This window comes from Battus philenor, unplaced genomic scaffold, assembly GCF_028537555.1.
Source record: "Battus philenor isolate CCGP_79_NKW_IND1 unplaced genomic scaffold, ilBatPhil1.0.hap1 SCAF_11, whole genome shotgun sequence".
NCBI lineage: Eukaryota > Metazoa > Arthropoda > Insecta > Lepidoptera > Papilionidae > Battus > Battus philenor.
The window spans coordinates 6479970-6507223 of record NW_027181673.1 but is presented as its reverse complement, the minus strand read 5'-3'; the positions used below and the strand labels follow the sequence as shown (position 1 = coordinate 6507223).

The 27254-nt window shown below is 33.5% G+C and overlaps 1 protein-coding gene across 1 annotated transcript in view; it reads right to left on the bottom strand.

The window, feature by feature from the left end:
- Positions 1-558: 558 nt before the first annotated feature.
- The window catches only part of Fas2 (fasciclin 2), a 120745-nt gene continuing 94049 nt past the window's right edge, over positions 559-27254 (bottom strand). The window contains exons 2-16 of the mRNA XM_068771464.1: positions 12113-12275; positions 10797-10957; positions 10368-10492; positions 10153-10293; positions 9953-10087; positions 9565-9872; positions 9316-9437; positions 9093-9243; positions 8824-9016; positions 8207-8481; positions 7987-8134; positions 7724-7916; positions 4509-4704; positions 4248-4352; positions 559-2562 (exon numbers count right to left, since the gene is read on the bottom strand). Coding sequence (XP_068627565.1) covers positions 2436-2562; positions 4248-4352; positions 4509-4704; positions 7724-7916; positions 7987-8134; positions 8207-8481; positions 8824-9016; positions 9093-9243; positions 9316-9437; positions 9565-9872; positions 9953-10087; positions 10153-10293; positions 10368-10492; positions 10797-10957; positions 12113-12275 — 2543 coding nt within the window. The 3' untranslated portion in view covers positions 559-2435. The remainder of the gene's footprint in view (positions 2563-4247; positions 4353-4508; positions 4705-7723; positions 7917-7986; positions 8135-8206; positions 8482-8823; positions 9017-9092; positions 9244-9315; positions 9438-9564; positions 9873-9952; positions 10088-10152; positions 10294-10367; positions 10493-10796; positions 10958-12112; positions 12276-27254) is intronic.

Below are 27254 nucleotides of genomic sequence, written 5' to 3'. Positions count from 1 at the left end.
GCGGTGTAGGTTTTTTTTGACGATGCTTGCACTGCTGCGCAAGTGGCCGATGAGTTCTTAGATCGCTTCGGTAGATGCTCGAGTGTATCTCGGCTTTGACTGTTAGATATATACTCGTTTAGCAATCCGACTTAAAAGCGCCCGAGAATGCCAAACCTCGAATTGGTCGGTTGCTATTACCTAACTATCGTAACTATCAATTCGAAAATCATGCGCTGAGAGCAATGAAATCATGAGCTGAGAGTATTTTGCTAAAGAAACTCCAACAACCTCCAACAACGATTCTATCTAGAAGGGGCTTGGTGACCCCTGTGATACTGGAGCCGGGTCCGAAGAAGTCTATTTGTTTTCAAATGGCTGTGAAATATTTTGAATGATGCCTGTCTTAAGGTCGTCGCGTCTTCGGGAAATTAAAGCATATGTTTCTGTCCAGTTCAACTTTTTGTTGGTGAATTTTTGTTATAATGTGTTGTTTATCAACAAACCAAACTAGCATCCATATTGGAGGGTAAACAATGAAATAAAACACGTAAATATAATAAAGACATTTATTTTTTTTATAAAAATGCGCATTTGATTTGGTACAAATATCATACAAAGTCGACATTCATCCAAAAGCTGATAAGGAGACTAACACAAGGCTCATTGGCTTCTTATGTAACTATCAAGCCTTATTATACAGAAGAAATACAGGAATAAGACACTAGGGCTTATCATGCGAAAATTAAAAATAGTACTAAAATTATCTTTCATAGTATATAAATTTTAACAAGATGTATAAAATGTCAAAATACCGCAATCCAGTTAAAAAATTAAAATATTTTAAAATTGTATTCTCAGTAGTAGAAAATGGCTTGTAATAATATAAGTTAATTAACAAATACGATTTAAAGTATTTAAAAAACTAATAAATAATGAGTATAAAACGTAATTAAAATAAATTATGTTATCTATTTATATTTTCTGTAAATATGGTCCACATGAAGTCAATGTAACGAAGAGATTACATTAGTGGAATATTGTAAGAAACCCGTTAAGTATATAGGTAGGATTAGAAAACATCTAGTAACAGCATAAATTCTAAACATTACGACTAATATGAACCTATAATGTATGAATGACCAGTGATTCTCAACCTGTAACACGAAACATTAAAAAAAGTTTGTAGGAATTAATAACACTTTTTTTAAAATATCATTTATCATCATCATCGACGTAGGACATCCACTGACGGAAATAGACGTCTCCCAATAAATATCCAATAAAACCGGTTAAAAAAGGTTTACATACAGCGTCATACAACGAACTTGATAAGCTCCTCTGTGGGTAAACGTCTTACGTTGCGCTTGCCGGTTTAACGTTCCAGCGACTATGGTTCAGTCCACAGACAATTTTTTAAATACCTTTATAATAAAAAAAAACTATAACACGGTTTATTTGTAGTTAAACAACTTTAACACGTATCTTTTAATTTTGAAATCGGCAATAATATGCCGTGACAAAAAGGTTGATAATCACTGGTAGACTTATCAATACCTTAATAACTGACACCGGATACAAAACTAAATAAAACACCCTATATGTGTAGAGATCTGTGTTCCAGTTAACTATTTTAAATGCATAAAATGACATGATAACCAATCGTTAAATAATAAGATTCAACTTAAAATAAATTATTTACAAAATTTAAGGAATATTTACAAGGTATTTTTTTTAAATATTTGTGATTTTTATCGATTTAAATGAACATATTACTATAAAACTAAAATATAAAGAATTACTACAGTTTTGTTAGGTAAATATTCACTATTACTAATCATAAAGCAATATAGATGACGATTTCTACGGATACGATTTATAAAAGAATAGAGGTTAGCTAATACGTATTGATTTTGTAATATTTTTTCGATGAAATAATATTACTGTACATATAACTGTTTCGTAACAGACGAACTAGTTGATACACAATATGCATTAAACTTTTTCTAAATGTCAATAATTTCATCGGAATTGCTGAGCACACGTTACGTTTGTGACTTTTATATTAAATGCTATAACTTTATTATATGTACAATCACTTATAATAAAATACCCTCATTGCAAGTACCGAGTACGCTAGAAGGCACGCTTTGTACCTTATGGAACGGGGTGAATTACAAACCGATTGATAACCTAAATATTCTTATTAAACATACTACATAAATGTAATATAACACGATAATTTTAGGATAAACCTAATGAGACAGTAAAGCTGGTTATACACTTAAATTTAAAAAAAGATAATTCGTGTTTTGGCAGTTTCGAATACTGGAGGCGTTCGCCACAATCACACAAGCGTTACTCGATATTCAATAAAATACTTCCAATATGATAAAAGAATTTAGCATGCTTAATGACTTAATGTTTGCAACAAGCCGTATAAGTAAGCCCTGGGTTTACACGGCAGAGTTTTTGCCAATGATGGTCCCACTTGTAGCGTAGACGCGGCGACCGTCGAATTCAACAGAGGAGTTCCGCTTTATTGTATCATCGCCCGTATCTTTTAGAGGCTCCTTTTCATCTCTGGGGAGTTCATTGTATTAAAATTAAATATTTACGTCATTAACGCTCACGGCAAGACAAAAAAGAGACAACGCGCTGTTCAGTCAGAGTAACAACGTACAGCGTTACTATTTTCGCCTTGCGATGAGCGAACATAATTCTTAAATACTTAATAGTATTAATGTTGTATACACAATAACACACTACAGCCTTTACAGATTTACTATGCAATCCAAATTACTAAAAACCAAAAAAACCACGAATCGATTTGAAATACGCGTACATATTACATTGCGTATAAGCTAAATAAAGATATCTTATGGCAAGTAAAACAAATAAATTACGAATCTCATCATAAAAACTTTTTTTTTTAAATAGTACCAATGTTAACCAATTGAAGTAAATAAGATAAAGAAGCCAATTTACAGCTATTTGTATAAATAAAGTATAAACACCACACTATAAAGCAAACAATGCAAATTAAAACAAGCAGCACTATGCAAATAAACGAGAGCGCAATAAAAAAAAGTATGTGGTAATGAATTATGTCTTACACTGGTGTGGTCGGGATATAGCTACAAGACGAGATGCGGCGTGAAGGAAGAAATGTACTTTTATTAGTATAAATATGTGAATATTTAAATAAATCGATATTATTAGAATAAACGGTAGGTATAAGATTATGTAACATAAAGTAGGAGAAATGTTACATTGCCGTAAGAGATGTTCCAGGCAATTTAACACGTTTCACAAACTAAATTCTCTCTAAGTCGTAGCGCTTGGGTTTGCATTTCAATTTCACAGTGATTTAAACGTTCACTTAACCAGACCTGTTACTCCAACTACACAATTAAAATAGCTGCCATTTGATACCAATACCAAGTCCGGCAATATTTACAAAGGCTATGACGCTAAGCTTTTCGATCAAATTAATATTTACAAACCGGCGGCCTCAGAAAAAGTCGCGTTACATCGAATGACATCGTACTCTAGCTCGACTACCCGACTACGGTGAAATCACTTTTTTATGTTTGAGTTTTCAAGTTAAACTTTGGCTCTCTTATATACAGGTTTGATGTTGATTAGAAATAGGTGCAAAAACCTTTGAGGATTAATGTTTAGCTCATTTGTCAATTAATGTACTATTTTTTGATAAAGTTATCTATGATCAATTGTTTTAGAAATAATACATGACGCGATAATTGTTTAGTAAGAAAAATCACACACATTACTACATTAAAATAAATGATTATGTACTATCTGTCACAGAAAACTTTGTACTGTTAGAAGTTATAGGTGTGTCGCATTGTAATAAAAATCTTATATATTTCAGAGTAATCACTTTGCCAAAATTATTGGAGATAGGGGAAAAATATAAAAGCTTTGTGCTGGCAAATGAGCTACATAATCAATCTCTGCAAAGTTTAGTTCCGTGCAAAGACATTGAATTTTTTGTTAATTCACACGAAACATAATTAAATTTAAAAGACATTCATTACATGAACTAAGTTACGTTATCATATAGTTTAAATATTATATATTAGGACATAGATCGTTAGGAAGTTATTCGTGATAGGTTTGTCGTAGTCGGGTTTAATAAAGTTAATTGTTAAGTTTCACAGCTTGAACAATTCGATCAACGTCAACTTTGAGAGGCAGCGCCGTATACAAACAAAGCATGCAGGCAATGTTCCATGGTGCCTTACGTCGGAGTCGGTACGAGCTTGACTGGCGGCGGCAGGGGCGCGGGGGAGGGCGGCGCGCGCGGCTTCATACTGCAATAAGGGAGCGGGAAGCGCCAACCGTACAGACTAGCGGGCAGAAACATCTCTCATCGACACTAACACAGACACGGGAACACGGAAGGGAAAACAGGAACGAATTGATATCGAGAAAAGAGAATTGAAAAATGTCGATGATATTACGAATATTTGATGGTAACAATGTTTTTAATAATAATAACTCACCTTCCCAATTTTGCTTCATCCTCCTTATGTTTTTTTGCCCGCTTGCCACAAATAGTCGCGATGACACCTTGACGTCTAAAGCAGAAGAGCAACAGGTCCACAATAATCAAACAGATGAACACGCCAGCTAATGCCACTCCTATAATGGTGCCACTTGACAGAAGTTGAGGTGGGGCAAATCCGGAACGTTCCACGCCTGTGGATTTTAAAACTGTTAAAATACACATACAAAAGTTATCACAACACAGGCAAGAACAGTAAACAATATTTAAAAGAATTTTGTAAAAATAATTTTGATTACCAAATAGAGAGCCTAGATATTTACTGTTCTTTGTCTAGTTAGTTTGATGCGTTGAAGTTATTTATGTTAGATATCATGGCAGTGACTGTAAGTACCATGTTGGCGCCAGTGCTAGTTATGCGAGTGATTTTTGTAGAAAACATACTAAGCGTTACATGAATCATAACAATAAGTTCTATGGTGAACAGAGAGTGCGTTCGATCCAATAAAACGTGCACCCAATCACCAGTAGAGTATAAGTAATGATAATGCAAATAAAGTGGCATATAAGAATTTGCTTTGTTTAAAAAGCGCTCCGTCCGTGTGAAATGGGGTTTGAATGGAACAGAAATAATGAAAAATGATGATAGCAGAATTCTAGGACGTCTATGATGCACGAGTATGAGCCTTACAATTAAAAATAATAACAGGAAAGAAAAGTTGTCAAGATGCGAACATTCCAAAAAAATGTACTGAACGCAAAATAAACATTTCAAACCCCATGACAAAACATTTCAATTTATAAATAAGCGCACCTGATTGTCTACAGTTATATAACAATTTTAAAAATTAAATACATAAGATTTAAATATAATTCTGGTTCCATAAAACCATCACCTTAGTTTTGAATATTAACTGTTTTAAAGATTTGCGGTTTGGATTACATTAACATTGCAAATATTTTTAATTAACATCAATTACATTAAACTTGCAACGATGTAAGCTGCAACTATGTTAGCGGAAGTAATCAAAACCACAAAAGTTCTACAATAATCTAGGACAAAACGTTAATCGAAACAACCAAATTTCATAAGTTACTAATTATGCCAATTAGATGAGATATAATTAATAATATTTGATACATAATCACCAATTTAAATTCCTGTCTATTTGGCAGTTTCAAAACTATAAACCATTCATAATTAAAAATACTTTAGGCTACATAAACCTAAGGAACCAAAAGTAAATAAAATACACATTAATGTGATGTCACCTAAAATGACATTTCTAAACACCGATTAAAAAAGATTACATAGATGATTTATAAGTGATGCATTTTATAATGCAGTATTAACCATGCTTGATGGTATTGACAGGTTATTTCGTGATGGTATGAAGGGAACACAAACCAGCAAGAAGGTCATGCAATATTAATTAATTCATTCCGAAGGATAATCGAGTAGCAGGATTTAAATCTACGGAACATATTAATATAAAATATATTTACCTAATGTCAGTCAGGGCGACACAAACACACTTGTCAAATGAAAAGGGACTTTGGATTGATCTCTTGATAAGCATCTTGACAGCTTTCTTTTATAGGACTTTATACATATATTACACTTTATATAATTTATTAGTAAAATATTATTTGCTCAGCTTCGGGATTGGTGCGGGGGTCTAATGGGTTAAAACGAATGAAGTGCTTTTGCACTTTGTGTTGCAACTTCATTCATTCTTTTTATTTGGATATAGCTAACAAATAACTGTATTCGTTTTAGAAACATTTATTTTTTTTACACATTGGTCATATCCCTGATCTATTCACAATTCCAAAACTTCCGTTGAGCTCTTCTTGTTTTAGTTGCTTTCCTTTAATATTCAGCCCAGTAATGACATCATCTAGAGCAACTGGACGATTTTCTTCACAATAAGCTAGTAAAATTTAATCTAAGTCTTACGAAATGGAATAAAATAGTCGTCAAAAATTCGTACATAAGTGTCTCTACCTACTTTAAGAAGACAATACGTTCAAAGTATTGGCGTACGTCGAACAGTGAACGCGCTCAAACATTTTGGCAGTGTATTTATACCGATTTATCTACTACTTAAATCATTAACGTTCTTATACAAAGTCTTCAAGGGTCAATATAGGTTTAAAGCCCTAGGAGATATTACTTTCGATAAAAATTTTAATTTCCTATAATAACGATTATAAATTTCGTATAGAGCTTCATAGGCTTTAAGTGCATGCATCATCAAATGATAAATTTTCGTTCGTAACACAAGCGATAGTCGTACTTATACTTATACATCAACAAATCGTTTTATCACAAAAATTATTCTTAATTAACAGTCGTCTTTGGACTTCATTATTTTACGAAGGATAATTACGGTTAGACTTATGTATTTATATTACGAAATATAAAAGCAGAAGCGTTGTTAAGATGTCCATTTTAGATGGAGCCCATTGGAAAATGCTTGTACTTCCATTTGGGTTACCTAAAAACATTACCATCGGATAAAATCTTATATTATTCAATACAAAATAATTCAATCCTATACCAATGAAATTAAAATCAACATAGGAATCAAATGAAACTTACCACATTTCATAAAATAACACCAACATAAATAAATCAAATTACATTCAAAAGTAGGCATCATTAAATGTGGTGGTTATGTACATGCACAAATGATTTCTGTAGGACCTGTGACGCACATAGTACTATTTATCTGAACATTTTGATTACATAAGTAATTATAAAGTACAATCTAAGGAATCATGAGACGTGATAAATTAATAAAATAATGTTTAGCGAAAGGCGGCAAGAAGTTAAAAACAATTACATTATGATTTGTACAAAAAATGTGTGAAAAACAAATTCTTTTGCCAACATTACACAAAATAAAATAAACGTACACTGCTTATTCTTAATTAAAGTTAACATAAAATTGTACTTTTACAAAATAAAATAATAAACACAAATGGTTACTATGAAATGAATCGCATTTGAAACAGCGTTAATAGCAACAACGAACACTGACACAAGTATCACAAAAAAAGTTCAAAGAAATAAACAAAACAGGTGGGTTATGAATAGGACTGAAACACATGAAGTGGTGACGGTCGACGAAGACTGCTTATCAGTAGCGGCATAGACGTTGTAGAAGCCAGCCTTGTGAGGTTTGATATTCTCTGTGCTGTACTCACCAAGGGCAGTCTGGACATAGAGTTGGGCGGGAAGGGAGTAACCCAGCACGTTGTGGGCACGGACTTGCATTCTATAACGAGTATCGGGTTGTAATCCTCTAACTTCGTAACTGATCGCCTCGTACGATTTCAGCTCTTCGACATCGCATTGCGATTCTGAGGCTACACGCCACTCCCCGCTTACTTTTAAGACCTATAAATTAGTACGTTGTCAATAACTTTGAAAGTAAACATGTCATTATAAATAGAAATAATCGACTTACTGGGCAATAGTTCACTTCATACATATCGATCGGTTCTCCATTATGAGCTGGAATTTTCCATTGGAGTTCGTATCGGTCGGCGAATTTACCATGTAATAATGATTCGGAGCTAATAGTTTCCCGCCATTTGGGTTGTTCCGGTGGTGACCTTTATACAAAAATAATGTGGGTTATTAAGTTACATTAATAATATAAGTTAGACCTTCAGATAAAGTATTACCTTCTGGGCATAACAACAGTAATCGGTGCTCCCCATGTTCCAGCTCCAACTTGATTAACAGCTGCAAATCTAAAGTCATATGTAAACATAGGTGTCAAATTTTCCACTATGTAGGGAGAACTGACAGACCACGTTCTATTCATTGCCAAATTCCAGTCAAAATTCCCATTTTCTTTGTACTGCGCCGTAAAAGCCAAGGTTGGTGGACCCATATCTTCTGCCGGGCCAACAATGTTAAATGATACTGATGTAGCGGTTATCGTTTCTTGTTTAACCTAAAATCAGATATTTTTTATTTTTCTTTAATATGTAGTATCAATTTTCTCGTTGTAAAACTAAGATTTGTATCATTGACAAATAAAAGAAAAATTATAAAGTATATCTAAGAAAACAGTTTATTGCGTCCAAAATTTGCCAGACTGTACAGTGCTAAAAATAAATAATGATTTTGGCAATGTTAATTTCTTTACAAAATAACCATTGTAGATATTAATTTGACAACGACAATTTAAGTAACTTATTTTTTCAAACAAAGAAAGATTGTAACTAATAAAGTACGACATTTTTAAGAAAGCAAAATTAAACTGCTTTCAGAGTTTGAGTCCTAAATTTTTTACCTGCGAAACTGGACCTGGGGGGAACGCTTCACGCAACTGTATAATGTGATCTGCTTCACCGAGTGTATTAGTAGCAATGCATTTGTAAACGCCATATAATTTGCGATCTACTGGAATCACTGTGACATAGCTGATAGGTCCTGAGCCATAAATCTGTACGTGTGGGGATTCAACAAGATCGTAATCGTGGAACCTTAAAAAAATGAATTACACAAAATTAGCAAACAATCCACAACAAAGATTTAATAGCGTAAATAGATTTTACTAACTTCCATTTGATAGTGGCATTTGGGATGCTCTCTGCTATGCAGCTTATGTTGACTGGTTGGCTATTCCAACTCCATATAGGAACATTAGACATATGTTGGAACGATGGTTTGAAATGAACAGTCAAATGACCATTCTTTCTAGCTTGTCCTCCTAAAACGAAAAAAATAATTACGCATGTCCCATTTGCGAAGCAAAACCATAATAGTATAATAGGATTCATACCTTCATTTTCAGCTAAGCATTCGTACAAGCCATCGTCGCTTCGGTTTAATTTAGCTATCGAGATAACTGCAGATGATTGCATTTGATCACCGGTCTGGCGATTGGTGCTCTCTATAATAATCCTGAATCAAAATTGCAACAATTAAAAATCTGGTATTGAAATTGGTACACCAATGAACTTTTTATACGAATATAAATGTAAAATAGCTTTTATAAATTTCGTAATGAGACGCACGCATGGTAACATACCTCCCGTCTTCGTTAGGCCCATTCAAGAATGGCTCACTATTACTTAGTTTTCGGAAAGTTAAGCGAGGTGCAGGTCTCCCCGTAGCTTTGCATTCTAGTCTTCCATCAGACTTCTCTGCTGCTGTCGTATTGTACAGTTCGAATATTTTCGGAGGCACTAGGACTTCTACTTCGATTTCAGTTTCATTTTGACCAGCCTGGTTGACTGCGCTACAAATATATTTTCCGTAATCACCGGCTTCGACTCTGTCAATCGTTAGCAGACCTGTATTATCATTAACGCTGTATCTTGAAGTCGTTGCCAAATTCTGAAATAAAATCGGTTACTTTAAATTGGAGTTCAATGATTAAAAAAATGAAATACTGTTAAAAATATTCTTGATACTACCTCACGTGTGTTTGCCTTTATCCATGTGTAAGTTGGAGGAGGTTTACCTCTTGCCTTGCATGTAATTGCTGCGGATTCACCTTCTTTTATTTCTACTCTCGGTTCACGTTCTTCCATTTCAGGTGCCGTATATACCTATATAATAACTTTGTTATCACTAGATCATTTTAATACTTATTTATCTTACACAAAAAAATTACCTCTAGTTTTATATTCCTTTCTGCCAGCTCCCCTGTTTGTATGACAACCGCACGACAAGTGTATGTACCGTCGTCACTTTCTTCAACATTTTTAATCAACAATCCGTTCGTATGGATCACGTATCTATCCGAAGTTACAATCTAAAATACACAAATCATTGTTAACACTTATTAATATATACATAAGTTGGGAATATTGCAGTTTAATTACTTACTGTAGTTCCTTCCTTAAACCAATCAACCGAGGGCGCAGGCTCTGCGGTGACTTCGCACATTATTTTGAAATCTTTACCTTTAGTCGCGAATTGGTTTTCATTAGCATTTACCCATGTAATAGCAACTGTAAATCATATAAATAAGTTAAAGACATATGTCGATAGCCGTAAGCAAAAAATATAGCGTTAAAAGCATAGGCGATTATAGCGAAATATGATCAATTTTGATTGTTTGTCTTTAATTGTCATTAAAAATCGACTAATGATAAAAGCAGTTTGTGAGAGTAATTAATGCAATAAAAATATAATTTCAAATAGATGAATGTTTAGTCCAAATGAGCTCCTAAATTTCAATAAACGAAGTTTTAAATAAGATTTCAATGTTATGTTTGGTAATAATAGAAAGCCATAAACTTAGTGTTCCCATACCGAAAGTATCCAAAACAACACTGGCGTTGAGTGGCATGTTGGCGTACGTCGCGACACAAGTATAATTGCCCGCCATTGCAGGAGTGATAGACGATATGTACAACAGTTGCGAGTGTATGGCCGGCATTGCCTCCGTGTAGATCTCCGGACGGGTCCCAGGACTAATTTAAATAAAAAATGAGAATACGTATATTAAAAAAACACACGCTTTTTATTAAATAATATACCTAAACCTTGATAAGGTTAGCAAACTGAATAGTTTCTAAATATTTACAGCGTATAATTGATACAGTTATATACATATATGAAGCAATCTTTTTAAGAAAATCTAGTCAGTGATTGCGTCATAATATAAAAACATAACATAAAAATAACCAAAAGGGACACAGCGGTAATTAGAATGAGATTGACGTTATCTAATATATAAAATTCTCGTGTCACGGTGTTCAAATTTGAACTCCTCTGAAACGGCTTGACCGATTTTTACTAAATTCTATATGCGTATTCAGTAGGTCTGAGAATCGGCTACTATCTATTTTCCATACCCCTAAGTGATAAGGGTGGTCCACCCCTATATTATTTTTATTTATATTTTAGACAAATTTTTTAGTTTTTATTTTATTATGATACAGCATACAGAAATACATACAACCCTAAATTTTCACCCCTCTACGATCAACTCTTATTTTTTATTTGTCAATTAAAAACTTAATTTTTTTGCAAAACAACGTTTGCGGGATCAGCTAGTAATTATATATATTTCGAGGTATATACCTAAGCCATTATTTTGTTACGAAATTATGGAGACTGCTTCAATGAACTGCTAATGATAAATTAACCAAATCGTTCGTTTGCTTTTGAATAAGACGTAGTTGATAAACATTAAAGAAAGGCCGGATTATTAATACTCAATAAATTCTTAGAAGAATTTATCGTCTTAGCCAATATTCAAATTTAATTTTGATTTCTTAAACAAACAATATTCATATGCGGAGTTACAAGATTTATAAATAGTGACACTATATTCAAAAATACGTTTACAAAAGCTATTAATTCGCTAAAAATTACGGAATTGGCTTCAATGAAAAATACTAATACATCAATTGATAATCGTAACTATTTATGAGGGTCTACAGAGTGTGAGAGTGGGTACAAGCAGAAATAGTTTTTTGTCTCATTTGTACAAGCACACATAGTTAATCGTTTTACTGACGCATTCGAATTACCTGAAATTCTTTTTATTATAAGGTTCCCGCTTAATATAATATGCATCAAAATATCCGATACTTGATAATAAAGTTTAAGCTAATACTTACGCGGCTTCGTTAATAACAAATCCTTTAGGATCCTTCCATTGAGGTTGGGTGACCAGAGCTGGATCTTGCGTTTCAGCCTGGCAAGTAAGAACGACGGACTTGCCAACGGCCACTGTTTGCTGCTTCTGCATCGGGTATATCCTTAGTATTTGAGAAGAACATCCTGGGAACAAAACATTACATTGAATTGAGACATTCAGTGATTGTTCTAAATGACAGTCAAATAAATGTATTGTATACTACATTAGATGTATCAAAAACCATATACGGTTAATCAAATCCATGAGCTTTAAATTTAGTTATGTAAAGGTAAATTAGATAATAAATATCTTTATATGCAATTTACTTTTGCTAGTTTATTTTACAAATATTGAAATATATATTAAAACTATTAAAACGTTTCCATGCATATCTACTTAGTAAGTGGTTTGAGTATACTAAAATAATGACAAACCAAATATTGCAGAAGTAAGTTGTGAAAAATCTGTGCTAGTAATTGTGTTACATAAAGCGAGAATTTAAAAAAATGAAAATACAAAAAATCAAGATTAAATATTTAATGGATTCAGGCCTTACATTGCGGAAGTCCATCCTAAATAAGAAAGGACCAATATCTAGCCACCTCCGCACATGCAGTGGTTGTCGTGCATGAAAGTGCACCGCCCGCCAGCCCGCTCGTAAATGCGCATGCGACAGACAATGCAAACTACACAACCGCCACCGTAAATTCACCCAACACGTGTTTCACCCCTCCACGGGGCATCTTCAGGAGTTGTTACACAGATTAGTGCTAAACACCGAGATCAAGATTACCTATAATTTATACTTACAATGACGACAATGATGTAAAAAGCTTGTTTTGCTTATTTAGCGTTTACCGACATGAACAGCACACGAACCCTGAACGTTTCACTTCATGTAACTGTAGACTTATCTAGCATAAATATGACTATGTGTTTTAAATGGAAATGTTAAAGTCACATATCACACTTATCCTAACAATACGTGCTCAGAGAATTCCTCGTCAGAGAGTCATCCAAAAATGTCCTACAATCGAAAAACTCTACTATACTGTTTAAGGCAAGCTCTCCCTATGATCAACCGATAAGCGAATCATTGAAGCACAGTAAATTGCACGTGTGATGTTATATATTTTGAAGTATAACTCAAAGAAAAGCTTTTGGGACCGCGTACCTCAAAGCGCTACAGCGCTGCTCTTTAATTAAGTTTACCATAATTTATTCCGACGCACGTGACTAAACTACGTGGTTTTTTTGTCTTTTTGCATTGGACTCCAGACATTAGGCTAAATTTAGTTAGGTATCTTTAAAATTCAGAACGTACATTTCATATTATAACTTTTGCACGTATTTGTTAATACTACATTCCAGAGACATATATAACATTTTTATTCATAAGGCATTAAGCAAAAACGTAGTGCAAGTGCAGCTCTTTTTTAAATAACTGATCTAAATTATCATCAAATGCACAGAAGTGACGTCATGTTGTGTTTTAAAATAAGTAACTATGAATAAACAATAAATTAAAAGTGATTGCTTATTCATATTAGTTAAAAGCTTTAATTTATTACCAAAGTATTGAATAAAAAATACCTGTCTTTTAATACGCCAGGACTCATTAAACTGACACGTATTTAAGCAAATTCACTAATTTAATTTAATACCGGAGAAGTGTTAAAAATTTGCAGCTTGTGAAGCTAAAGTGGTCAGTTGCCAGCGGGCTGTTTTGTATGTGGATAACACTATTCGTGTCGCGTCTGCGAGGTAACTCGAGCGCTCTCAAGTCTATTCACGCGCGGGCATCTCCTTTTTACAGGGATTTCGAGGCCTCAGTCCGCCGCTTGAATAAGGATCATTCTTTTGAAACTGGTTATAAAGTAAAATACATTTTCTTTTGTTAAAGCCCTGCGTGTTTAATAAAGAATGTTAAACTGTCGCGAAAAACTAATTCTTGAGTACTGTATATATTCATTATTTATGAATTATTATCTTTACGTCTTTTAATGAAATATTAATTTACAAAAAAGCTAAAGAAATGAGCCGCTGAGGTTCTAGTTTATAAACAAGTTGAAAAGACACAGAGTATAATATTGACCAGGTAGGACCTACTCCACAATTGCAGAAAATATTACAGACAGATCACAATAAGATTAAGAAGACTTATAGACGTTAGCCGCAATTCTTAGTTTTGAGAAAACATTTCTTGAAGAATTTAGAATTGAGCAAACTGTTTTTTAATCATCTCAGAAATCAGTAGACGCGAAGGTAACTAACAGCCTAGCAGACTAGCAAGTTGAAGTTGTAACAGCCAGGGCATAGCGCGCAGAACAGATGACCGCAGGGGCATCAAGCTTCTAAAGTGATGAGTGTAATGAAGGACTTTCTCCTACAAGGTGGACAGACGACCTTGTCAAGGTCGTCGGAAAAGTTGAATTTAGACGCATCAACTGGTCCTGTTGATAATCAATAGGGCCATGTCCAGCAGTGGTGATCCCTAGGCTAAAATGATGATGATGATGATGATTGCGTTTTTCTTTACGATAAATCGCAGTTTATATTATTAGGTAATAAGTTAAATTCGTTTATTTTGAGAAAGTTTAAATAATTATAAATAATATTTTTATTAAAGTTAGTAATAATATCTACAATACTTTTTTACTCTCCATACTAGACTTCATCTGAGTGAATGCGATTTTTCAACTATATTTAAGAATGCAGTCCACGTCGTGGGACCCTCTTTATCCTCCTGCTTCCCCGACATCTGCCTTGCTTGCATTTTATACGTAACAATGTAGCCAATGATTTTTATGGAAATTTTAAAAAAACCTTTTCTTTTTTTTCTCCGTATTCATTTAAATTCACATCAATTCTGCTTTTGTAATTTAAGAAAAATATGTTTTTGTACTAAGTTAATAGGCTTTTGTCAGTGGTACGGGTAACAAATAATTTTAGAACAAAAGACAAACCGAATGTATATTCAAAAAACAAGAAACCAAATTTAGAAGTATCTTTTGAACCGCCGAAATTACATTGCCATGAACAAGGGGAGAAGAGCTTGGGGATAAATTCACCATAGAGGGGACAAGTGAAATAACCGAGCGGTGGATTAAAGGGTTTGTGAAAATTTGTTCGCTTTATAACGGCTTTACATCCCCATGCGGTTTTGAATTACCAATTACTTTCATTTAGTTTGTAACAAGGCCTCCCGGAAGATTTGTTGCGGCTAACAAACACCATAAACAAAAGATGTTTCTAACTGTTATCTTTTTATATCTAATCTTTCGTAAAACTATAATCACATACGTTAATCAACGGTAGCTTTTAAAAGAGCATACCAATGCCACGGTGTCGATCATATTAAATGAGTCAAATAATCTATAAGCGAGCTATGTATGTTGAATGTTTTAAACAATTTTCTTGGAATTATTACGCCAAAAGCATGTTAAGATTCGATATCGTTACATATTATTATAAAAACCAATATTAACTGCACCAAAAGCAATTTATTTGAAATAATTAAAACAGACCACAGAGCGCTGTAGTGGAGAGGAACTGATAACACCCTAGCCCTTTGTGCAATATACCTTTTACCACTTTTAAAATTAAAACTTTATCATGTGTACTTACAAATTAATGAAGATGAAGTAAGATACGAAATAAATACTCCTTCACGTTAAGTTATTCCTTTTATGTACAATTCGCAACTAAATCAAGTAGTAAAAGTGAGTACATTTTTAACCTTACGGCTTTCAATCTCACCTTTGACTTTTACAACAATGAGTAAATCGTAATACGGTAAAGTGAAACGAACCGAAACAGTTTCAGGTCTAGTGGAGACGTCCCTTGCCCACGTCCCGTTGGAAATCAGTCTCCCGAGCGACCAAACACACATACAACAAGTAGCATAGTACATACGGTTCTCAGCGTAAGGTTGTTGTGTGTGTGCTGCTGTGATTAATTGCTTAGACATTATTTTCTAATTAAGGTCCCCTGCAGTAGACCTGGCCGGGGGCGTTTTTGTCTCTTGGGATAAGACAGGAGTTTAAAGATCAAGTAAAGACGGAAATACGGAAAAGCTGCTTGATATCTACTATTAGGTTTATGATTTATTACTAGATCATTTTTATTAATTTCTCATGATTTGTTTTTAACTACAAATGACCAATGATATAATCTTTTCCCCTTACATCATTTCATCATTTTCCCCTTACACATTTTTTATATTTCAATAATAATATAAATTTAAATAATCAATGCATTTTGTGAGAGTTTAAATGAATATTACTTAGCTTAAAAAGGGCTTTTATATACATCTGTTTTCCATGTATAAAAATAATATGTTTCTGATGTCGTATATTTATTCAAAATAAACATTTTCTGTCTTGATACGTCCGCACGCACCGTAATACCAGAGTTCACCCTATTTGACACGAGACATCAAGAAAATTTCGTAATTGAGGGAAATGAGATAAATTACTTGCGGACTGTTTATCAGAGGGGCGCGAAAGACTGAACAAGACTCGATTTGCCGGAATATATTTATTAGATATGACACACAAAAAACGCAATAATTTCGCCATTTAACTTTACATTTATTGGGATATTTAATTTATTCACATTTTTAATGAAACTATTTGAAACAATATAAAACAATGAAAAATAGTTTTATTATTTATAACTTAAACGTGACCGTACAACCGTGAATAGAAAATATGGAGGCACCATTCATATAGTAATATTATACTTATCCATACAATTCATGTTAAAGCGTGCAATGTCTGCCCACAAGATAAACAGATGACTCGGTTAAGGTAATCGGAAGATGTCAAACTCACACCGCTTCCAATCGATCTTTTTAGAAATCTAACGGGGTGTTCTATGTCTAGCAGTGGATATCCTAGGGCTACAATGATATTCCATTTAACTACTTTAATATACTACAAATAGCGTTATACAATTCTAAAAAGCAATCAAAGCAAATTGCCTTTCCGAAGTTCCTAAGTAGATGCTGTAATAAACAAAACCGAACAGAAGTAGTAACCGTACATTACCCGCTCTTTGGCAACCAGGTGTTTATGTTCTAAGGATAACCATTAATGTACCTATTACAGGTAATGAAAACCATTACACGAGTAACGATAAATTTTCATTCTAAGACTTCGTTCCGTCTATTCGATACTCCCCCATTTCCCCGCTTTCATTATCAGTTTAGCGCGAGGGACCCTTTGCGCAAGAAAGAAACATAAAAAACGCTATCCAAAATTCAACTAAATACAGGGGCGTAGCCAAGTGTAACCCACTTAAAACAATAGTCGAATGCAAGGGTCGAAGTCTTCACTTTCGATGCTTAGATCTGGAGAACACTTAATACGCGCTGAATCTGTAGAATTTTTATGGGAAACAGTGCGGTACGGTTTATTGCTTACGATGTTTATAGCGCCCGAGGGAGCAGTAAATTTTTGTTTAAATTTTAAAGACATTTCTGTAAGTTTTTTAAAGAGCACATATAGAGTTGAATTATTTTCTATAAAAATGTTATCTCTTTAAGAGTTTAGTTAATTTATTCAAACTAATTTTAAGTATACAATTATCTTTTCAGTCGAAAGACGTTCACTGCTAAACGTAGATCTCTCTCAGAGATTTTCAATTGACCGGTTGGAAGTGGTGTGGATCTAATATGGAGACATTTTTTTTTTACTTTTTACACACGTACTACATAATGTACACAAGCACAAACTGAATTGTAGTCATAGGAACTCTAATGAAAGTGTTTAAATACACAAGTTTTAGCTCAATAAATATTGAATTATTGATAATAGTTATGCTATGAAAAAATATTACTTTTAATATTTAATTTATTTTTTCTGTTTGAATCTGGTAGGTTAATAACGTCTGGCTAACGGCTGAGTCTAACAATGTCTACAGAAACAGATAGTAAATAATAATTAATTTTAATATGTAGTCATTCGAATTTTGAAAACGATTTTTCTTACTATAATACAATTACGCCATATATTATTTCTGAATCCTTCGATTTACAGATAGACTGTACATTAATTGACAGCAAATGAGCTATACATTAAGAGCTTGTCCATTTTTTTCCAATCACATATTGCTATTGGAAAAGTGAAAAAAAAATTTAAATTCCAAAATTTTTCAAAAATGTTCATTTCTATAGAAAGTGAAAAAGGCTACGGTTTTCGTAAAACATTCGATCAAATGCCAGGAATTTGGTGGAAAACTGATCCAATTTATCCCTAACTGTCCCGACAGACCATTAATTACCGCGTGATGCATTTGCAGGCCAGGGCTCAGTAAGCCGCCTCCGCAGTTTACAGCCCGCGAACACACCGACAGCTCGCCCTGCGTTTGTTTATTGCTCTCCCTAGCCAACTTCTCTGTTTATCTGACGCCCTCCGCCAAGTTTTCCTAAAGGAAGTTTTACGTGAATACAGTTTGTTACGGAGGAGAACGGAGCGTTAAAATCATTAGTGGAGTCTTAATTTGATTATTAAACATTTTTTTAAATATTCGAACATGTTATTTATGATATAATAAATTTAAAATGTAAAAAAATTTGAAGTGGCAATGGGCACGCCTAATAGCACGCAGGACAGATGACCGCCGGGAACTTGGAAAGACTCTGAAGAGAAAACAGACAGTAAAGCACAGGCCAGCGTACGACGACTAACAAGGTAGACAAACGAGTTTGTTATGATAAAGATAAAATTCGTTGAATATGTATTATTTCTATTTTATTTTCTATTCCACTCTGCTTCGCAAGGTATTATAGTCGTTGAAAAGAAGCAATAAGAAACTCTACAATAGCACATTTATTAATAAAGTTTAATCCAGATTTACATAAACACTATTAGATATAGCTTAAATGAAATCAAAGTAAGCAGCCGACGTCATTGCCAAGGACTCGTTCAGATTACATGACTCTTTCCATCAATTTATTTATAATATGCGTTTTTTATTCTGTTAATGGTAATCCAATCTAGTTTTGCGGAATTTTATTAAAAAGAAATTATAATCGTTTATTACAAATGTATTAGAGACTTTTTGCAGTCGAAACTTTGGTAAAGCCTGGTTTTTACGTTTCCTTATAAATACACTGTGGACATCCTCGATTTTTTTGAACTTAATATAGTAAATGTACAAAATATTATCATGAATATATTGTGAGGCTATTGCAAGAGTATTGTCCACTCTAAACCATTTTCTCAAGGAGATGCGAGGCCCTAAGCCGTAAATAGCTCGGATGGCCCTCTTTTGTAAGAGAAATATATTTTCAATATCCGTACTTATACATCCTACGATGCAAATCCTTAAACTAAATAATGATGATAATAGAAATACCTACGATTATAATAAATCGAGATTTTAATTTGCTAAGACATTCTTATCTAGATTAACATACATATAGATTGAAAGTATAAAAAACGTACCAAATAATTATATATAAAATATTTACATAAACGCATTCTTACTTACGCAATAACCTATTATTATAAGTGGAATGTAACAATTTACAGTGCGCTTTGTTGTGCCGGACGCGAGTACTAGAGTTGATTCAACTCGCACCCATTGAAAGACGTTAATCTCGTCACCTACGCATTTCTACGATCAGTTATGGCCATTACGTCATCGTTACATTTTTATAAGCGATTGTTGAAAAATATTTACATTTCGAGCACGTGCCAATACTCTTTATTTATAACAATGGCAAGAAAAGGTATTTTGCTTTATTTACATGTATAATTTTATGCTATTATAAACTAATTTAACTGAATCATCTCTAGAAACATAGCGAGTCTCAAGTACTATAGCATAAGTTAAAATAAGATGCGTGGATATAAAATAGGTTATGTACATTAACTTTGATTATTATATTAATCAAAGTTATTGAACATGCAATTTTTGATATTATGAAAACTTGCCTTCATTTTGACCGATGTTAATGTATTTAAAACAATTTTTTTATTAATAATGTTACATCGATAATTAAAAGAGTAAATAGGTTTCAATTGTATTTATGCGCATTATCACTAAAGGCTTTAGCGCCACAGTAGTAAAACGCTAATTCGAGCAAAAAAATTACTGACACATATAACACATACTTAACCCTTAATTAGGCGCATTAAGAAAATCACTCAATTAGGCGCATGGGGTCTTAAATGACCCCAAAAAAACATTGAGAAAAGAGTATCAAAAAGGAATAAAACTTAATGGATTACTATAGTAATTAATAAAGTTCTTTATATACTTAACTTTAAGAAACAAATACTTACTATGACTTTAAAAATATAAAAAAAAAACCAAAACACTAAACCTCTCTTTAAACTAATTTTTTTGGCATAGCCGAGATCAACTTAAGAAATAAAGTTTATTCAGCCTCATCAGCGGAATCTTCTGTTCTGCATCCGACGCAGTAAATCCTTGAGTGTTGCTGACAAATAAATTTACGACACTTGAAACATTTTGTTGGCACTTTTTTGTCGTCCTTTCTAGGACATGATGAACAGCGCCCGCGCTTAGCTGTCGATTGATAAACCGCCTTGTTCACATTATAAACTTCATGGAGCCGTTTTTTTGTTGTCGCTGGTACAGCACGTAGTTGTATGCGACGTTTTTGGTGATGTTCCACAAGTGCCACAGCTATTTTCTTCAAGAAAATCCGTCTTGTATATGTCAAAGTCTTCTCAGTATTCGCTTTGTGCATGACAAATGCGTTGATGCCAGATATGTTTATATTCCAGATAAATGTAAAATAATATTTTGTGCTCGGGTCCTTACTGCGTTCGATGGTGGTACTTTACACCATTTCACTTTCGGGCCGTTTCTCTGAGTATGTCGAGATAAAAAATAATTATCTTCCGTTGATACAGGGATGTCTTGGATATGTTCAGACTCCTCAATTCCGCTTTTTGAAATATGAGCACTATCAGTGACAGCATCGTTTAAAGTTTCGTCTTGCGAATCCGAACCAGCAACATCTTACTCTTCATCAAGCACTTCATCCAGCCATTGCAATACTTGTTTGTCGTTAGGCATTTCAATTCAAAGAAAAGAAAAAGTATAGAAAAAAACACAAAAATACATAAAGAAATCATACCGTGTCAAAATAGACACATACAAAGATAAATAGTAAACAATATACTAATATAAACACAAAAAAAATCACAAAACTAAAAACTTACCTTTGCCAAAAAATGGAACGTAACTGGGCGCATGGGGTCAGCTCTCTAAAGTACAGCGATGTGTGCGCAAGAGTTAATGTTCTGGATGCGACTAATTTGCGTACCCCGCGGGGAGTTAGGAAGCTAGAAAGAGCGTTAGCACGCTCTGAAGACTGTAAGCCATTATTTTTTGAATTTCAAGCGGCCCTGACCCCATGCGCCTAATTAAGGGTTAACAGTATATTTGTGTATAAATTAATCATCTTTTGATAGAAAAGACATATAGAATTTACTTCTTGGTAATTACTATACTTCATATTTTTATATAAACCTACCTAACTCGTATTACACTTAGCTATGTGCCTTCTCATTGGATATATTATTTATGGCATACGATATTTAGTAGTCAGGGATAGTTATTGATTAAAAAAATGTACATGCACTTTAATACAAAGTAAAACAGAACAATCCCTTGTCGCGCTTTTAATAAAGTCACATAACGCTTTAAGTGTTATTGTTCATTTTTAACAGCAACAGTTCCAGTTAACGTTACAATGTCGGACGTGACTTGAGAACAACGTGTATGAGTACTAATCATTTCCGTTACACTTTGTAAATAAACAAATGCACATTCGATTGTATGGTTTTTGTAACTTCATCGATATTCATGGCGTGAAAAGTCTGATTGCGACGACGGCTAGTCCATATTAATTCATTACTCTATTGTACATTACACACGATATAAAAAGAAATCAGATGAATAGGTAAAAGGTAAAGTACAAAGGGTGGTATTATCGTAAAGGGCGAATTTCTTCCTGATAAACCTTCGATGGATTTGATTAACAAGGAAAAATAGAATGGCGGGTCGTCAATTGATAGAAGGAATTGAAAATGGATGTACTTATTTACAGATTACTTATGGTACAAAGTATTTACAATACACATAGCATAAAAATAACTATGATCTAAGAAATATATTCCGTCACAGCATGCTTATTCCATTAAAGTTAACTTAATGTCATTAGCCTCTTGCAAATATTATAACTTTAAGATATTGAATAAAACGTACTTCTATAAAATTTTAAAAATTCGTAATGTTAATTTTTGCAACCACCTTAACCATATAAATAATAAAATAATAGTACTCTACTTATACCAATAATTATATTAATAGAATCATATCACAAACAAACGCTTCTTAAAAATAAGAAATTTTCTTCACATTTTCTACTTCAGTTACGGATCAAAGAGTAATCGGTATTATTCTAGCGACATTCATTTACTAATAAAATGTATGACCTAATCATTACCATCATTGCCGTATGACATCTATCCAGTGCCTTTCTACGACCATAAGGTCCTCTGTCCACCGGGACATCTTACGTCACTTGCCTTAAGACTTCAACAGCCATCAGTTCTGCGGTCTATGTGGCCTGCCAACTGCCCCTTCAACTTGCCAATCCGTTGACCTATGTCGGTTTCTTTCATTCGTCCAGGTATCTCTTAAAAACAAGCTCAACTACTGCAAAGATTTATGTAAATTGCTGTAATGTGGAATAACAAAATTAAGGTCATTTAACTATTCGTAAATAAAATATTCGAAGAGCTCTTGTTCAGTTGTATAATGTTAATTATTAAACCCCGCAGCGTTAACGAGATTTATTTAAAATTTAAATATTCTACAGCAAGTCTAGAATAGTATTAAACGTTTCGAGAGTTAAGCCACTTCAATTTATATCGTTCATATCATATGCAATTTTAAGAGTACTTTATATGAAACGTGCTTTAACTACAAAGAGTAGTGAGCAGCAATGTTTCATAAAGATCTCTTGCAAAGAATACATAAGCTTATGAAGCAGAGATTCCTTTTTTTAAATTGTTTCTATCTTTAGCTACCTCTAGCTAAGATTCAATAAATGTTCTTATATTAGTCCTTTCTATTATTGTAATTTGGTATAAATCTGCCGTTGTCAGGTGGTATACCTTGTATAAAAATATAGCTCAGTTTCATTAAACTAGAGAAGATGATGACATGTTTACATATTCATTTTTTTCTCTATCTTTTCCCACACTAAATAATAATAATAATTTTGGTATTATTTATTATTATATCCTGGTAATGTTCGGGCTGTAAATTATCACGCAGGCCCAATTGCTCATTGGTAAAGGTCTAAGTCTTTTAAATTTTTGCTTTTAAAAGAGATCAAATTCCTCTAAATATCTACACTGAGCAGAGCGATATTGTATAATTCAGACAATGTGCATTAGCCTGAAAACGAACCTGCATAAGGCGAGTAATCTCTTGTTGCTCAATGAAAACATAAGGAACGAATTTAAAAAATAAGGTTTTTAATGTTGCCGTTTGTAGAAGTTCCATGGCTCCATATTCAAATATAGTCATGGTCGTGTTGAATAAATATTCAAGATTGCAATTGTAAATTTATAGCCACGTTCGGCGCCTCATCACGACGGCGCGAATGCGTGATTTGTATTCTGTACCTCTCGGCGTGTCATCCGTCTGGCCAGATTAATTATCAGTCGCGTCCCCTCCATGTTTGCCAATAAGGAAAATCCCGACACTTTTCAGTATAAATCCCCGATATTAAACTCGCCTGTACTATAATCCCGTACATGACTGGAATTTGGAAGATTATGCCCATATTAGGTTAACTGCGTCTTATTAGCCGAACTTACAAATTTACTAGCTCCAGATTTGGCAAAATACAAGTCATTATAATATTTCAGTGAAAATAATTATGATTAATTTTGCTACTTCAAGTTAAACAAAAGGTGCAACCCACCCGTCTTAGACGTTCTTTCAATTTAAACAAACCAGGTATCATCGTGTGATATTCTTATAAAGGAAGATGGGTTTAGAAAGCCGACACAGGGGACTTCGATCACGCGCGTTGTTTGCCGAACGTTTCGCAGACAAACTGGGGTGACAACGTACGTGCCACACAACGCTGGCAACTTATTACACTCAAATGCCAAACGTTTGAGCAATATTTGTAGATTTGTTTGTTTACTCGCGAAGCAAGATTACGTTGAACGCGAGGATTTGTATTGTAGAAGGTAAATCCCGCCAGAGTTATCCAAATATGAGAAGCTGCAAATAATAGTGTGAATATAACTGTTCGCCAAATTGTATAGAGATGACACATACGAAGAGTACTCAGTCGAAAGCACCTATGAGATGCGGACGTAGACTCGGTAATTTAACGGTGACATGTGAAGGCGTGTGTGAACTCTCAAGGGATAACGCTGCAAGGAACGTTATGTCGGGGAACAAATGGAACATTTCGTGGTGACGTGTGAAATCCTTTGAAGATAATCTTATTCAATTACTGTAATGCACCTAAAATTTCTTACAGAATGTAGACCACGGAACGGCCACGAAAGAACAGCGTACACATGATATGCTCAAAGTAAACAAACAATCTTGTTAAGATTGGTGGAGGACTCATGCAAGCCGCTTCAAATCAATCGGTTCAATGGAAAATCTAAGGGAGTCCTTATGATGTATATTATAAAGCGATGAGTATACAAGTAACAAATCAAAATTAATTCGTCAAATGTTTTACTTATGCAAAAATCGATAAAGATTCGACCGACGAATTCGACTATTTCAACAAAGCACAAAAAAATTGGAAAAGAGTAAAAATTTGAAAATTGCAATAAAGATATTAAAATTTATGTATTATTGATTGTAGCTATATGATTGATAGATACCAGTCATCAATCAATCGTCAATAAAAACTACTGAAAGAATAAAAGAGAAGAAAAGAGGCGCATTAGAATATTTAAGAATTATTTAAACACCATGAAGCATTACAAGTTAGTAATGTGCGAAAAAGAAACAACATAATAAAATAAATTGTATGATAAAAAATAAGTCTAAATTTTTCTCTAGAAAAAAAGGAAAAATTTCGGGAGAAAACTCAAAAAGGGTAATATGAATTATTAAAAAATATTGAAGCGTCATTTAATACAATTGGAACTTCTTTGTGAAAGCTTTTGTGGATTGTATACGTCAAAGAATTTCCCGGCGTTAATACGACAAAGCGAAAATCTACAGCAGTATGGCAGATCTACGTGACCGTTTCGCCGCGCACCGCTGTCAGAAGTCATGCGGAGGTAGCTCGGAGCAAGTTTGTAACGAAATTGCGGGCGGCGAAGTGCGACAATAACACACGAGAGGAAATTGGAAAGCATAACAAGTTAAAAAATTGAGATGTAACGTCGCAGCGGAACGTCAAATAGGCGAATGGCAATTGTTCGAGATAAATGGCATGAATAAATTATTCTGTAAAAAGAGCTCTGTTGTGTAAATTTCGAACGTTTACCGTGCGGAAGTGCGAATGGGGTTGTTTTTATTGATGCTTGCGCGCTCTGAATAATTTAGACATAAATATCAACTTGTTCTTGTAACAAACCAGTATGTTATTGACTTTTACAATATTAACGTGGTAAACGTCAAAGCTAAAAAAACAAACAGTAGGTACAATTAAAACACGTTATATCAAATTAGAAAATTGAGATAAATTAAATAAAAATTGAACAGACACGTGGCATTCCAAAAAAGGTAGATTATAATTTTGCCAAATAGATCATACAAAATATTTTATTGAGATATATGATTCACTTTCAGTTATCTATACAGTTATATCAATATGCAAAAGCAGCTTCCAACAGTCTTATTGTAAATATACAAGAGACGCCTTAGTCAAGCAGTGAACACCCTACGACTGAAATTATCATATAATTATATATGAATGTTCATTAAAATATGTTACGAAACATTTCGGCCATGTTAAATAAAATAAGTTATATCAGAATTTTCCAAAATATATACGGAAAATTTAAAGTGGAAAATATTTGCTCCAGATCCCCCACCGACTAATGCGCGAGCAACTGGAAAGTGGCGAACCCGAATAATTTTCCAATTATATTTCCCGTCCAATTTTCCAAGGTGTCGCTCGCGGCGCTCGTCAAATGCAGCCCTGCGTTATAATAGCTGCGGAACCCTCCACGAAACATCTATTCGTTATGTGCCGGTGCAAAAGTCAGCTGCCCTGCGATGTCTATAACATAAGCGAAGGAGTCATGTTTTCATGAACAACATCGCACTACTAACCTTTATTCACCGGTTGAATAATTTTTCCAATCCCTTGAGCTTTATCGAGCTGTTTAATTTTATGAGCCCTTGTATAAATTTACATTTCAAACGTTACGCTTATAAATTGTATTGAATAAGCACAACAGAAGGAATTTTACATTCTGTTAACTTTTACTTAACGCCTTTTATTAATTTATTCATTCATTTTGTAATCTACTTTGGATCATGTGTCACATAGTGATTATTCGTCACTTCAGAAAAATGCTAGAATAATCTTATTTTATTTAAACTAGAATCATGGTGGGATCTAGATACTAAACAGATTTACATTGAGTGAGTGTTTCTATACTGACCTCCTCGATAATGGTATCTTTAAAATATATGGTTACAACTGTTCAAAGTGCGCTTTTGTATATAATGATCTCACGAAATATTCTTATTGTTTTTTTGTGATGACTTTTACAACTAATATTTGAATTTTTATTGGAAACTCGTAAACTTGTTGGAAGGTTTTTCAAATTATAAGTCTTAAATGCTTTAAATAACGAATAAAGATTTTAAATCATTGTGATATTCTGTATTTATTATAATTCATATTTTTTTTATTAGATGGACTGACAGCAAACGATGTCAAAGGAGGTCATTGACGATCTTCGGGAGAAGTCCAGCGTCTGTTGATCATATTAGTATGTTATAGTTATAATAATATAGTAGTATATTGATGATATATTTGAAACGTTAAATTCTAAATCTATTTATACCTTAAATACAAGTATTTAGTATATTTGCAGAAAGTACACAGGGTTACAACAAACAATAAG